At 37.0% G+C, this 14542-nt stretch overlaps 1 protein-coding gene across 1 annotated transcript; it reads right to left on the bottom strand.

The window, feature by feature from the left end:
- Nucleotides 1–3175: 3175 nt before the first annotated feature.
- LOC125177230 (olfactory receptor 56A3-like) lies at nucleotides 3176–4123 on the bottom strand. Its single transcript, XM_047879356.1, has one exon. It carries the CDS (start codon nucleotides 4121–4123, stop codon nucleotides 3176–3178), a length of 948 nt encoding a protein of 315 aa, XP_047735312.1.
- Between the last annotated feature and the right edge of the window lie 10419 nt (nucleotides 4124–14542).

Genomic DNA, 14542 nt, shown 5'->3' with positions numbered 1-14542 from the left:
ACAGCATAACTGAATCCTTTGGATAAATACCTAGTAGTGCAATTGCTAGGTCATAGGGTAGTTCTATTTTAATTTTTTTGAGGAATTTCCATATTGTTTTCCAGAGTGGCTGCACCAGGTTGCATTCCCACTAGCACTACAAAAGGGTTTCTCTTTCTCCATATCCTCAGCAACTTCTGATGTTGCCTGAAATGTTCATATTCTGACAGGTGTGAGGTGGTATCTTATTGTGGTTTTAATTTGTATTTCCCTGATGATGAGTGACGTTGAGCATTTTTTCATGTGTGTGTTAGCAATCTGGATGTCTTCTTTGGAGAAGTGTCTGTTCATGTCTTTTGCCCATTTCTTCACTGGATTATTTGGTTTTTGGGTGTTGAGTTTGATAAGTTACTTACAGATTTTAGATACAAACCCTTTATCTGTTATTTCATTTGCAAATATATTCCCCCATTGTTTTAGTTGCCTTTTAGTTTTGCTGATTGTTTCCTTAGCTGTGCAGAAGGTTTTTATCTTGATGAGGTCCTAATAGTTCATTTTTGCTTTTGTTTCCCTTGCCTCTGGAGACATGTTGAGTAAGAAGTTGATGTGGCAGAGGTCAAAGAGGTTGTTACCTGTTTTCTTTTCTAGGATTTTGATGGCTTCCTGTGTTATGTTTAGGTCTTTCATTCATTTTGAGTTCATTTTTGTGTATAGTGTAAAAATGTGGTCCAAGTTTATTCTTCTACATGTCACTGTCCAGTTTTCCCAACACCATTTGCTGAAGAGACTGTATTTTTTCCATTGGATATTCTTTCCTGCTTTATCAAAGATTAGTTGGCTATACATTTGTGGGTTTGTTTCTGGGTTCTCTACTCTGTTCTATTGATTGATGTGTCTGTTCTTCTGCCAGTAACATACTGTCTTGATGATTACTGCTTTTTAATATGGCTTGAAGTCCAGAGTTGCAATGCCCCAGCTTTGGTTTTTCTTTTCAGGATTGCTTTGGCTGTTTGGGGTCCTGTCTGGATCCATACAAATTTTAGGATTGTTTGTTCTAGCTCAGTGAAGAATGCTGGTGTTATTTTCATAGGAACTGCACTAAATATGTAGATTGCTTTGGGTCATATCAACATTTTAACAATATTTGTTCTTCCAATACATAAGCATGGAATGTTTTTCCACTTTTTAAGTCGTATTTAAAAAATTTTTTTAACGTTTATTTATTTTTTGAGACAGAGAGAGACAGAGCATGAACGGGGGAGGGCCAGAGAGAGAGGGAGACACAGAATCTGAAGCGGGCTCCAGGCTCTGAGCTATCAGCACAGAGCCTGATGCGGGGCTGGAACTCACAGAGCGGGAGATCATGACCTGAGCTGAAGTTGGACGCTTAATTGACTGAGCCACCCAGGCGCCCCCCCCCTTTTTTTAAATTTTTTTTAACGTTTATTTATTTTTGAGACAGAGACAGAGCATGAATGGGGAGGGCCAGAGAGAGGGAGACACAGAACCTGAAGCAGGCTACAGGCTCTGAGCTGTCAGCACAGAGCCCGTAAGTCATATTTTAAACCAAATAATTTTTTAAGGTTGAAATGTGTGAGAGAATGAGATTTTGGAGAGCTCTTTTTCAAGTAACAAAGAAAAAGGTTATCTATGGCATGAACCTAATTGGATCTTGACATTGTTTTTTCTTTCTGTTTTTTTTTTTTTTTACTTTTGATAGTTATATTATTCCCAATAAAATGTTGATTATGTTCTTTTAACTATTGATTCTTAATTATGTCAGTACCTGTTTTTGGTGTTTGTTCTTTTTTCCAATAGTAGCTCATAATGGTATCTAGAAGAAGAGGAATGAGATACCAATTCATTGTTCTTTATTGTGAGACAGAGAAGAACAAGAAATGGACAGTTTTGCAGAATGAAAACTTAAGTAGGCCCAGGATGAATCAATGAAGGCTAAGACGCCTAGATTTTGGGGACATATTGGCATTAGACTGTTGAGAGATTTTCCTTCCATGATGAAACGAGGAAATACACTTATGAGTTGTTATTAAGGTGCAAAAGCTTATATTTAGAAAGAATCTTTTAAAATAAATTTTTCACTATTCACAAGGGTAACAGATGAGTAACATGAAACACAATGAGACCATCTAATTTGTTCCCAAGAACCCAACTTTTTGTGTAGTTCTGTAAGCCTTACATTTCAGACCTTTAACTCTCTATCTAGTGCTTTCTTATGTGGTCAGGTAACTTACAACATATAGATATGCCTTATTCCATTCCTCATTCTCTCCCATTGAGAAAAATATGTTTTTGGAACTCATATTGTATTACCACTAACCATAGTTTTAGCTCCTGACAGCAACAATATTCTATTTTTGTGTATTCATATCTGAAGAATTACCAGGACACAAAGTATCTTTAGATACTGTACAATTAACATGAAAATAATATTCAGATATTATATTTTTGATATTTAAATTATTATTACTGCATCATATATTACAATCCTTGCAATCTTTAACTCTTTAGCAGAGCTATCTGTGCATATCATAAAATATGACACTCTGGATCCAAAAGATAAATATCCTCCCCTTTGGGGAGGAGAATTTAGGAATCTCTTAAATCTGATCAAACTCATTGCTAATTGTTTCACAAATGAGAAATCCAAGAAAAATCCCAGTTCTCTTGCAATGCACATTTCAAAAGACAACCCAATTACAGACCCAGTTACACATGAATAGCAATCTTCCATCATTCAGGACTGAAATTCAACTCCTATGTTTTTGTATCCAATATGCTTCCTTCTGTGGAAATAAGAATAAGAATGCATTACACATTACATAACTGTACCCCCAAATATCCACAGTTGTATATTCAAGAATGCAAAGGCATGAAATATTAACAGCTGTATATTCAGGAACATAAATTTGTCACTTCAGAACCTACCCATGGAATCTCTGTATGTTGTTAGTATAGGATAATATGTGTGGAGAAAAAAAGTAAAGTGGTCAAGGATATTGTTAAAGTAAAAGTGAGACAAAAGGAAACTTACAATGAAACTTAAATTTTATTAAATAAGACACAGTATCCAAAAACCAGTTTGAAATTGTAACTCATAGATAAAATTTCAGCTGAATTACCCATGATTTGATTAAACTTAAACTATATTAGGAATCAAGAGATCCAGTTGTCCTTATTACCACCCTTTCTTCAGTAATCTCTGGATTCCTTGCTTGATCTCCTGGGTCCGCACTCCATAAACTATGGGGTTGAGGGCTGCGGGGATGACATGGTGGAGGACGTTGAGCAAGACTGGAACATCAGGGGAGACTTTCTTCTTCACCACATGAGTGAGCACGAAGACCAGAAGGATGGTGCTGAAGAAGAGGATAAGGATGAAGTGGGAGCCACATGTGCTCAGGGCCTTGGCCACAGCACCTTCTGCCTTGAGTCTCAGCACCGCTCGCAGTATGAGGGTGTAGGAGAGGAAGATGAGGATGAGGTCAGATCCTAGCAGTGTCCAGCCTCCAGCAAACTGGTAGAGGCGATTGATGGTGACATCATTACAGGAGAGCCTGGAGACAGACATATTGGCACAGATACAGTTTTCAATGACCTTTCTCCCACAATAATGGAGTCGGGATGAGAGAATGGGAATAGGCACTGTAGAAATAACATTCCTGGCCAAAATAAAGACAGCAGCCTTGACTACAAATTGGTCAGTGACGATGGATGGATACCTCAGTGGATGGCAGATGGCCACATAACGGTCATAGGCCATGACCATGAATGTGCAGGACTCCATGGCAAGGAAACAGTTCATAATGTACATCTGGAGGAAGCAGGCATAGAAGCTGATGGACTTAAGTTCAAACCAAAAGATGGCCAGGACCTTGGGAATGACAGTGAGGCAGAGCACAATGTCCAATAGGGAGAGGATGCTGAGTAGATAGTACATGGGCTCATGCAGAGAAGCTTCCAGCCATATAGTGATCAGGAGAACACCATTGCCCCCCATGGCCAGGAAGAAGAGAAGGATTAGGGGGAGGGAAAAAGAAAGTTGCCAGGTGTGGGACCTGACAAAACAATTCAGGAGGAAGTCTGAAACCTCAGAGGAGATGGTGCCATTTTGGTGTGCTGTCATATTTTGTCATATATTTCTACAGCTTTCTTGTAGTGGTCTGTAAAATTAGGATAAAAATTAGCTAGTGACACATGACACATGGATTTAGAACAATTTGCTTCACCTAGGTGACATGCTTGAGTCCTAGCAAGTCATCCAGAGTCATGTGAATTCATCTGTTTGTCCTTTGTGCCATGCTACTGGGATAATCCTATCAATTTAAGCAGTATAGAGGACTGAGGATATATGCTTTGTTTAGATATGTTTGAATTATTCAAAATTTAAGTTTAAGGAAGTTTTATATCTTTGCAGCAACTAAAGAGAAGGAGAAATTACTTGGAAACTACTTTGTGAAAGGTGAGTCTCTAAATTTGTACTCTTAAATTTCTTCCCTTTTGTGTTTTATTATTTAATTACCACCTAGACTACCACATGACAATTTAGCAATATGCACAAATGAGTAGCAGAGTCCGGCACAAAGTAAGGACTCAGGCGCATGGCCTTAGTTCTCTATGCCACCCCCCATTCTGAATTTTCAGCTATAGTTGGCTTTAATCACAGTTTGAAAAAATGATACCCTGGAATTAATGTTAGTTAATTTTCACCTTGTCTAAAATGTTATTTTAGTTCATTGGTGTTGATCCCACCAAAGAATTGCCAATATGTGTTCATATATGTAGGATTCTTAGCTTCAGGGAACAAACAGTTTTAACAGTAGAATGTGCAATTCCACATAAGTGTGTGTGACAGTGGCCAAATAATTGCCGGTACATATTAATATATGTAGGATTCTTAACTTTGGTGAAGAAACAACCTTAAAAGTAGAATGTGCACATAGAAATGTGAGAATGATATGTGTCTTTAAACAAGATGAAAGTTGATTGTTCTGATTGCAATAATGTGAGGGTGATGAAGTCTACCTAAAGTCCTTTCGTTTCCTTTCTATATCCCTTTTGGTCTTCACTGTAACAATCCAGGTCCTCTTGTCTAGTGATTATGCTGTGCCTTGGTGGAGTACTCACAAGGATTGGCAGATGCTGCGCATACAGGTGTTCATGAAAATAAACACCCATAGAAAAAAACATCCAGTGTTGAGTTGGTTAACAAAGGACCTTCTCCTGTCTTGGCCACTGTGTTCATTGAACTTTGCTTTTCCTTAAATTTTTCTTATTGGATACATTCACTTGTAAGTTTGAGACATAACTAATTGCACCTGAACAGCCCAGACCTTGCCACAATGACCTACAGGATGCACAACCTCATGCCACCAAATTTGAAATACTCCCTCCAAACACCACTTTCATCATTTAGGTTTGTCTTTGATCTTTCCCACCCACTGATCTAAGTCTTTGCAAAACTCTTTGATTGCACCCTCTGATCTAACTCTGCAAAATTTTTACACTTATTCTTATAGGTCAGAGCCCCCAAATTCATCATGCTCAAGAATCTTTTAATTTTCAATCATTCAGAGTATTCTTGGCAGGAATTGGGAATTAATTACGTGGAAGGAAGGAATATCTTGAAATGACCATTAGAGGGTATAGCCAAATGGAAAAAAATGGCAATTCAGGCATGAGTATCCATGGAGAGGTACAGAAGAAGAAGCATATTCTCTTTGTCTCCTGAAGAACTTTAGGATAATTATAGCCCTAGGATGAAATTTCTGAGGACAACATAGGAGTGTTTTTTATCCGTTCTTTCCACTCACTGACTCTTCCTTTCTTCTCTTTTCTCTGGATGTTCCTCTGAGTTCAATCCATAATTTATCCAAAAAGCATTGAACTACCTACTCAGCCTTAGAAGTAAAGTATCTGAGACCATGATGTTCTACTCTCCTCTTAAAATCTTGGATTGCAATCAGAGCTAGCCAGTTGAGCACTAGGGCTGAGGACCTAGAGCTAATGACTACAGGTTGTGGGTAGGGACAGGATGAAGAAGCCAGTGAGGTTGAAGAGCAATGATAAAATCAGAGACCCTGCAGGGTTAACTTTTATCAGACTGCAGGAGAGCACCATGGAAGCCCTGTTTAAAAAAGGGGAAGGGTCGTTAGGGACCACTAACTCCAAAACTCAGAATTGTGAGACCTCTCTCCCAAGTATCATTTCAGACATCATTGATCTAAACCAACCAGTGTGACAGATACCTCTATGATCTGTGCATAACTTTCTGTTTGTGGCAGCAATAGCTTTTAGAAATTCTTTATATTGAGCTGACATAGGAGGAACAACCTTCTGACTCTCACTGACCCTTCAACTGTGATCTCTGTCCTAAACCTAAAATATAAAGTTTATTTGTTTATTTTGAGAGAGAAAGCACACAAGTCAGGGAGGGGCAGAGGGACAGGGAAAGAGAAAATCCCAAGCAGGCTCTGTACTGTCAGTGCGGTGCCTGGGTGCAGGGCTTGAACTCACAAGCTGTGAGATCATGACCTGAGCTTGAACTCATGAACTGAACCATGAGATCGTAGACTCAGACACTTAACTGACTGAGCCACCCAGGTGCCCCGAGATTAAATTTCATTCCTATGCCATGATTCAAGCATTTGTGGGCAGAAGATTCTTTGCCCTAAACTAAATTTTCATATTCACATATGAAACCCCCACGTTTGCAAATATGAGTCCCAGATGATATAGTTACCTGTCTCCTTCTGTTCATTAATCTACTAGAGACAAATTCCTGCCCCTCTGCATCTCTGGCAGCACCAAGCAAAAGATCCAAAAAGGCAAGAGAAGAGCAAAAGGGAAGGTCTCAGAGCATAGGTTCTGACAGGTGCCTCCTGACCTGAGACAGGATGCAGTCTCTTCTACCCCATTTTCAGACTACTTCAGCAGTAGTGATTCAGGAATGGAATGCAGCACAGATCTGCATTGAAGAGAAAGATCCCCCCACCTTCACCCCATGTTCTCCTTAATCTTGCTATAGCTACCTTTCAGGCATCCTCTACACAAACTTACATAGGATGGAGTAAGGGTCTGGCTCCACTGATACTGCTGTTCCAGTTAGTTCCTGAAGTATCTGGGTGGAGTTATAACTCCAGAACCTCGGGGACTTTGCCCTCTGGGAACTTTCCATCCCTAAATCCTTGTACCTAAAATGTTCTCCTGGGACAGACAAGCAGGCAGGTAGAAGAAAATAATTTTTTTCCTCTCTAAAAGCAAGGAGCTCTTGTAATTCAGCCTAACATTGACTGTGTGTTCTGTAGGCAGTTAGTCTCCTGGGTGTAGGGGTTTTACATCCATACATCCATTTTCACAGTTATTTGCAGATGCGCACCCAGTGCCCTCCACAGGTCCAATAAGTTCGCTCAGAAGTTCTCATGGGCTTCCTGCACGTAATTGTTAGATAAGTACTCCCTCATCATGTTATTGAATGGATTGATGTTAACTTATCATGACTTTTATCACTGCATTATAATGGCAAAAATCCATGAGAAACTTAAAAAAAAATATTCCTGAGAAAATGCATTATGTTTTTCAGAGAAAAAAATCCCATAGAAATTTTTGCTGTAGTGAAAGATTTTTCAGCTGGGATGTATATAGAACTATATATTAGGAAACATGATCTGTTCCTTCATTTCTTACTTTCATTTTGAACCTCATGTGAACTACTCATACCCCTCCAATATGGAGCAAACATGACACTTTCTTTACTACTTATTTATTTATTTTCATGAATCTTTTTTATTTGAGTGTAGTTGACACAAAATGTTTCATAGGTTTCAGGTGTGTAACCTAGCGTTTCAACAAGTCTATCCATTATGCTATGGTCACCACAAGTGTAGCTACCATCTGTCACCATACGGAGCTATTAGAATACCATTCATTATATACCTTATCCTGTGCTTCAGTCTCTTTAAAGGTCTTCTTTTACTCTGTTTTTACTTCTCTTTCTTCTGTATATCTCAACATTGCTCATATTTCTCTTTCCTTCGGGAGAATGAAAACTCTAGTGTCCTTAAAATATGTCCTTCTAATTAATCTTAAGTACACTCATTAGTTATCTGTTTGTTTATGGGAGAATACTTTGGAAATTGGATTTCTACAAATGTCACTGTGTTATAAATCTGATGTTATTCTTTGTTTACACCCAAAACTAATTTCTAAAAATCTGTCCATGTTGCTTTAAGTCCACTTGATCTTTTTTGGTGGCTGTTCTATTCCCATTATATGCATTTTCCCTCTATGTAAGTAATCAACACCCAAGTGACCTGTGATTGTTACTAAAAATATTGTTGGTGTCAATATCCTGTACACGTCTCTTTATAGACCTAAAGTAGATATATGTGGAGGATTTTTGATTCAGTCATAGCATATAAATTATTTAATTTCACTAGGAATTACCAAATTTCTCTCCAAAATATTTACAAAATCTTACTAGAAATTCCTAAAGTTCCTTTATTTTTCATAATCCTTATAGCATTTGATGCTATCTTGTTAAAAAAAACTATAAAGATGTAACATACTATTTTATTGTTTTTAATTTGATTTGACTTTCTCCTGGTAAGTAAGCATTGTTCATATAGCGTTTGGCCATTTGTGGTTTTCAGGCTGTAAATCATGTGGTCATATCCTTTGCCTGATTTTTCTATTAATATTTGTTTTTCTTGCATACTTAGAAAATCTCTGTGCATATTTTAAGTATTAGAACCCTTTGTTGGCTAGATATTACTAGTATCTCCTCTAGTTTGCTATAAAGCTCTCAATTTTATTGTCTGCTGCCCAGTATTCAATGGACATCTTTCAATTTCACCAAGTCAAATTCTATTTTTTCTATAAATAGATTTTCTCTGTGGATCCTATTTAGCAAACATTCCAGAAGATCGCAAAGATGCTTTTGTTTACTTTAACTGTTTTTAAAACATGCATTATGTTTCATACCAATGTATTTAAATCTGTTTGTGGTTTATAATGCCAAGAGTAAGGAGTGGTATTAAGTTAGTACAAACAAAATTATCATGCCGTTTTAATTATGCTTTAGTGTTTTAACCTATCCACCTATCTTGTTGACCTATGTGTTCTATGTAAACTGTCCTGGGTGTGTTTTTGTATTGTTTTGTTTAGTTTACTTTTTAAAAATGTAAATTCTAATTAGTAAACATGCAGCATAATATTACTTTCAGATGTACAATATAGTAATTCAACAGTTCCATACATCACCCATGCTCATCAGAACAAGTGCACTCTTTAATCCCCACAAACTATTTAACTCATGCCCCAACCCCCTCCTCTCTGGTAACCATCAATTTGTTTTCTATAGTTGGGAGTCTGTTTCTTGGTTGCCTCTCTCTCTTTTATTTTTCCCTTTCCTATTTTTTTTTTGTTTCTTAAATTCCACATGTGAGTGAAATATGGTATTTGTCTTTCTCTGACTGACTTGTTTCACTTAGCATGATACTCTGCTCCATCATGTCATTGCAAATAGCAAGATTTCATTATTTTGTATGGCTAAGTAATATTCCATTGTGTATACATGGCACATTTTCTTTATCCATTTATTAGTAATTGGACATTTGGGATCTTTCCATAATTTGGCTATTGTAGATAATGCTGCTATAAATATTGGGGTAGAATATCCCTTTTAATTAGTATTTTTTGTATTCTTTGATACATACCTAGTAGTGTAATTGCTAACTTGTAGGGTAGTTCTATTTTTAACTTTTTGAAGAACTTCCATACTCTTTTCCAGAGTGGCTGCACCAGTTTGCATTCCCACCAACAGTGCAAGAGGATTCTCCTTTCTCCACATCCTCACCAGCTCCTGTTGTTTTTTGTACTGTTGATTTTAGCCATTCTGACTGGTGTGAAGTGATATCTCATTGTAGTTTTGATTTGTATTTCCCTGATGATGAGTGATATTGAGGACCTTTTCATGTGTCTGCTAGCCATCTGGGGTCTTCTTTGGAAAAATATCTATTCATGTATTCTGCCCATTTTTTTTTAATATATGAAATTTATTGTCAAATTGGTTTGTATACAACACCCAGTGCTCATCCCAAAAGGTGCCCTCCTCAATACCCATCACCCACCCTCCCCTCCCTCCCACCCCCCATCAACCCTCAGTTCTCAGTTTTTAACAGTCTCTTATGCTTTGGCTCTCTCCCACTCTAACCTCTTTTTTTTTTTTTCCTTCCCTTCCCCCATGGGTTTCTGTTAACTTTCTTAGGATCCACATAAGAGTGAAACCATATGGTATCTGTCTTTCTCTGTATGGCTTATTTCACTTAGCATCACACTCTCCAGTTCCATCCACGTTGCTACAAAGGGCCATATTTCATTCTTTCTCATTGCCACGTAGTATTCCATTGTGTATATAAACCACAATTTCTTTATCCATTCATCAGTTGATGGACATTTAGGCTCTTTCCATAATTGGGCTATTGTTGAGAGTGCTGCTATAAACATTGGGGTACAAGTGCCCCTATGTATCAGTACTCCTGTATCCCTTGGATAAATTCCTAGCAGTGCTATTGCTGCTGCCCATTTTAAAATTCATTTTTTATTTTGGAGAGTGTTGAGTTTTATAGGTTCTTCATATATTTTGGATACTAACCCTTTATCATATATGTCATTTGTGAATATTTGTTCCCATTCCATGGGCTGCCTATTAGTTTTATTGATTATTTCATTCACCATCCAGAAGCTTTTTATTTTGATGTAGCCCCAATAGTTTGTTTCTGCTTTAGTTTCCCTTCTCTCAGGAGACACATTTAGTAAGAAGTTGGTATGGCTAATGTGAAAGAGGACACTGCCTGTATTCTCCTCTAGGGCTTTTAAGGCTTTATGTCTCACATTTAAGTCTTTCATCCATTTTGAATTCATTTTTGTGTGAGGTATAAGAAAGTGGTCCAGGGACTCAATTGGTTAAGCATCCAACTTTGGCTCAGGTCATGATCTCACAGTTCATGAGTTCAAGCCCAGCATTGGGCTCTGTGCTGACAGCTTGGAGCCTGGAGTCTGCCTCAAATTCTGCGTCTTCCTCTCTCTCTCTCTGCCTCTCCCCACCTCTCTCTCAAAAGCAAACATTAAAAAATATATAAATAAATAAAAGAAAGTGGTCCAGTTTCATCCTTTTGCATGTTGCTGTCCAGTTTTCCCAGCACAATTGGTTACAGAGACTGTCTTTTTCCCTTTAGAAATTCTTTCCTGCTTTGTTTACATTTAATTGACTATATATTTGTGGGTTCTTTTCTGGGTTTTCTATTCTCTTCTAGTGACCTATCCATTTTTTTAATGTTTGTTATTTTTGAGAGAGAGAGAGACAGAGTGCAAGCAGGGGAGGGGCAGAGAGAGAGGGAGGCACAGAATCTGAAGCAGGCTACAGGCTCTGAGCTGTCAGCACAGTGCTCCATACGGGGCTCGAACTCACAGACTGTGAGATCATGACCTAAGCTGAAGTTAGACACTTAACTGAATGAGCCACCCAGGTGCCTTCTCTGAGTCCGTTTTTGTGTCAGTATCATACTGTTTTGATCACTACTGCATTGTAACATAAATTGAAGTTAGAAATTGTGATTCCTCCAGCTTTGATTTTCTTTTTCAAGTTTGCGTTGGCTATTTGGGGTCTTTTGTGGTTTCATAGAAATTTTAGGATTGTTTATTCTAGCTCTATAAACAATTATATATGCATGTTGATAAGGATTGTGTTAACTGTATAGGTTGTTTGAGAAGCATAGACATTTTAACAATATTTATTCTTCCAATCCATGAGCAAGGAATGTTTTTCCATTTCTTTGTGTCTTCTTTTATTTCTTTCATGAGTATTTTATAGTTTTCAGAATATAGTTCTTTCATCTCTTTCGGGAAGCTTTTTCCTATCTTATTGTTTTTGGTGCAGTTGTAAATGGGATTGTTTTCTTAATTTCTCTTTCTGTTGCTTTATTATGTTTCTGTATGTTGATTTTGCATTCTGTGACTTTAACGGTTTCATTTATCAGTTCTAGCCTTTTTTTTTTTTGGTGGAGTCTTTCAGGTTTTCTATGTGTAGTGTCGTGTCATCTGCAAATACTTTTATTTCTTCCTTGCTGATTTGGATGCCTTTTACTTATTTTTGTTGTCTGATTGCTCTAGCTATGACTTCCAGTACTATGTTAAATAACGGTGGTGAGAGTGGATATACCTGTCTTATTCCTGATCATAGAGGAAAAGCTCTCAGGTTTTCCTCACTGAGGATGATATTAGTTGTGGGTTTTTTATAGATGGCCTTTATTATGTTTCAGTATTTTCTCTCTAAAACTACTGTTGTGAGGTTTTTGTTTGTTTGTTTGTTTGTTTTACCATCAGTTAATGTTGTACTTTGTCAAATGGTTTTTCTGCTTCTGTTTAAATGATCATATGGTTCTTCTTTTTTTTATTAATGTGCTCTATCACATTGATTGATTTGCCATTATTAAACCACCAAACCAGGAATAAATCACTCTTGATAGTGGGGAATGATTTTTTAAAGATATTGTTAGATTTGATTTCCTAGTATTTTGTTGAGAAATTTTGCATACATGTTCATCAGGGATATTGGCCTATAGGTTTCTTTTTTAGTGGAGGCTTTATCTGGTTTTGGTATCAGGGTAATGTTGGCTCATAGAATAAATTTGTGTGTGTTTTTTTTCCTTTCCATATTTTGGAATAGTTTGAGAAAAATAAATATTGACTCTTTTTTTTTATTTTATATATAGAGAAAGCCTAAGGGAGAGGGGCAGAGAGAGAGAGAGAGAGAGTGAGAGTGAATCATAAGCAGGCTATACATTCAGTGCAGAGCTCAATGTGGGGCTTGATCCCACCACCCTGGGATCATGACCTGAACTGAAAGCAAGAGTCGACACTCAACTGACTGAGCCCCCCAGGTGCCCCATATTAACTCTTCTTTAAATGTTTTATAAAATTCACCTGTGAAGCCATCTGGCCCCAGACTTTTGTTTGTTGGGATTGTTTTGATTATTGATTTAATTTCTTTGTTGTTTATCAGTCTGTTCAAGTTTTCTATTTTTTCTGTTAATTTTTGGAAGTTTATATGTTTGTAGGAATTTATCTATTTGTACCAGGTTGTCCGATTTCTTGGCATATAGTTTTTAATAATATTCTCTCATAATTTTTTGTATTTCTACGGTGTTGACTGTTATTTCTCCTCTCTCATTTGTGATTTTGTTTATTTGGATCTTTTCTCTTTTTGATATGTCCAGCTAGAGGCTTATCTATTTTATTAATTTTTTTCGATGAACCATCTCCTGGTTTCATTGATCTGTTCTAATTTTTTTTTTTAGTTTTCTTCCAACTCTTGAGGAAGCCTGTATTGCTATCTATTTCCCTCTTAGGACCACTTTTGCTGCATCCCAAAGGTATTGGACTGTTGTGTTTTCATTTTCATTTGTTTCAATGTATTATTTCTTCTTTGATTTCCTGGTTGACCCATTAATTGTTTAGTAGATTTTGTGTTGCTTAACTTCTATGTATTTGTGGTCTTTCCAAATTTTTTCTTGTGGTTGACTTCTAGTTTCATAGTGTTGTGTCCTAAAAGGTGCATGGTATGATTTCAATCTTTTTTGTATTTGTTGGGGCCTGTTTTATGATCTAATACGTTATCTGTTCTGGAAAATGTTTCATGTAGACTTTAAAAGGATGTGTATTCTGCTGTTTTAGGATGGAATGTTCTGAATACACCTATTAGGTCCATCAGGTCCAGTGTGTCAATCAAAGCCATTGTTTCTTTGTTGATTTTCTACTTAGATGATATATCCATTGCTGGAGGTGGAGAGTTAAAGTACCCTATTTTTGTATTATTATCAATTAGTTCCTGTATATTATAATTAATTGTTTTATATATTTGGGTGTTCTCATTTTGGGTACATAAATATTTACAATTGTTTTGTCTCATTTTTGTATAACCAGCATACATTCAGTCATTTATTCAACATGTATTCAGTCATTAATTTCATAAACATTCATTGGTCTATGCCATACACTGAGCACTGTTTGCACACTCAAAATACAACAGTGAACATAAAAGACAAAAATTCTTGCCCTTCTGCTTAAATTTTAGTGAATGTAGGCTGACTAAACAAATAAATGAGTAAATGTAGGTTCATTAAATAGTGATAAATTCTGTGCAAAACAGGAAAACAGAGAAGGTATAAGGATATTGTTTGTGTTTGGGGGGAATATTGTTGGATACTATTTTAAATACTGTGGTCAGGGAGACCCAGTGGACCTGGGGGATGGAGCTATGTGGACAGAGGAACAATAAGCAAAAAGTTCCAGAGACAGGACTATAGTTCATGTTTTTAAGCAGCTCTTAGGGAGGCAGTTCTGACTGGGGGTCTGAAGGAGGAGGTTAGGTAGGTAAAGGAGTCCCACCTACAGGAACAAAATTTATCTCTCTTCTAGGCTTATTTATGTGTTTTAATCTAACTCTTAATTCTAACTTTTGAAATTTTCATTGGACCTTTTTGAG

This window comes from Prionailurus viverrinus, chromosome D1, assembly GCF_022837055.1.
Source record: "Prionailurus viverrinus isolate Anna chromosome D1, UM_Priviv_1.0, whole genome shotgun sequence".
Classification (NCBI taxonomy): Eukaryota; Metazoa; Chordata; class Mammalia; order Carnivora; family Felidae; genus Prionailurus; species Prionailurus viverrinus.
The sequence above is the reverse complement of the archived record's forward strand: the minus strand, read 5'-3'. Positions and strand labels throughout refer to the sequence as shown.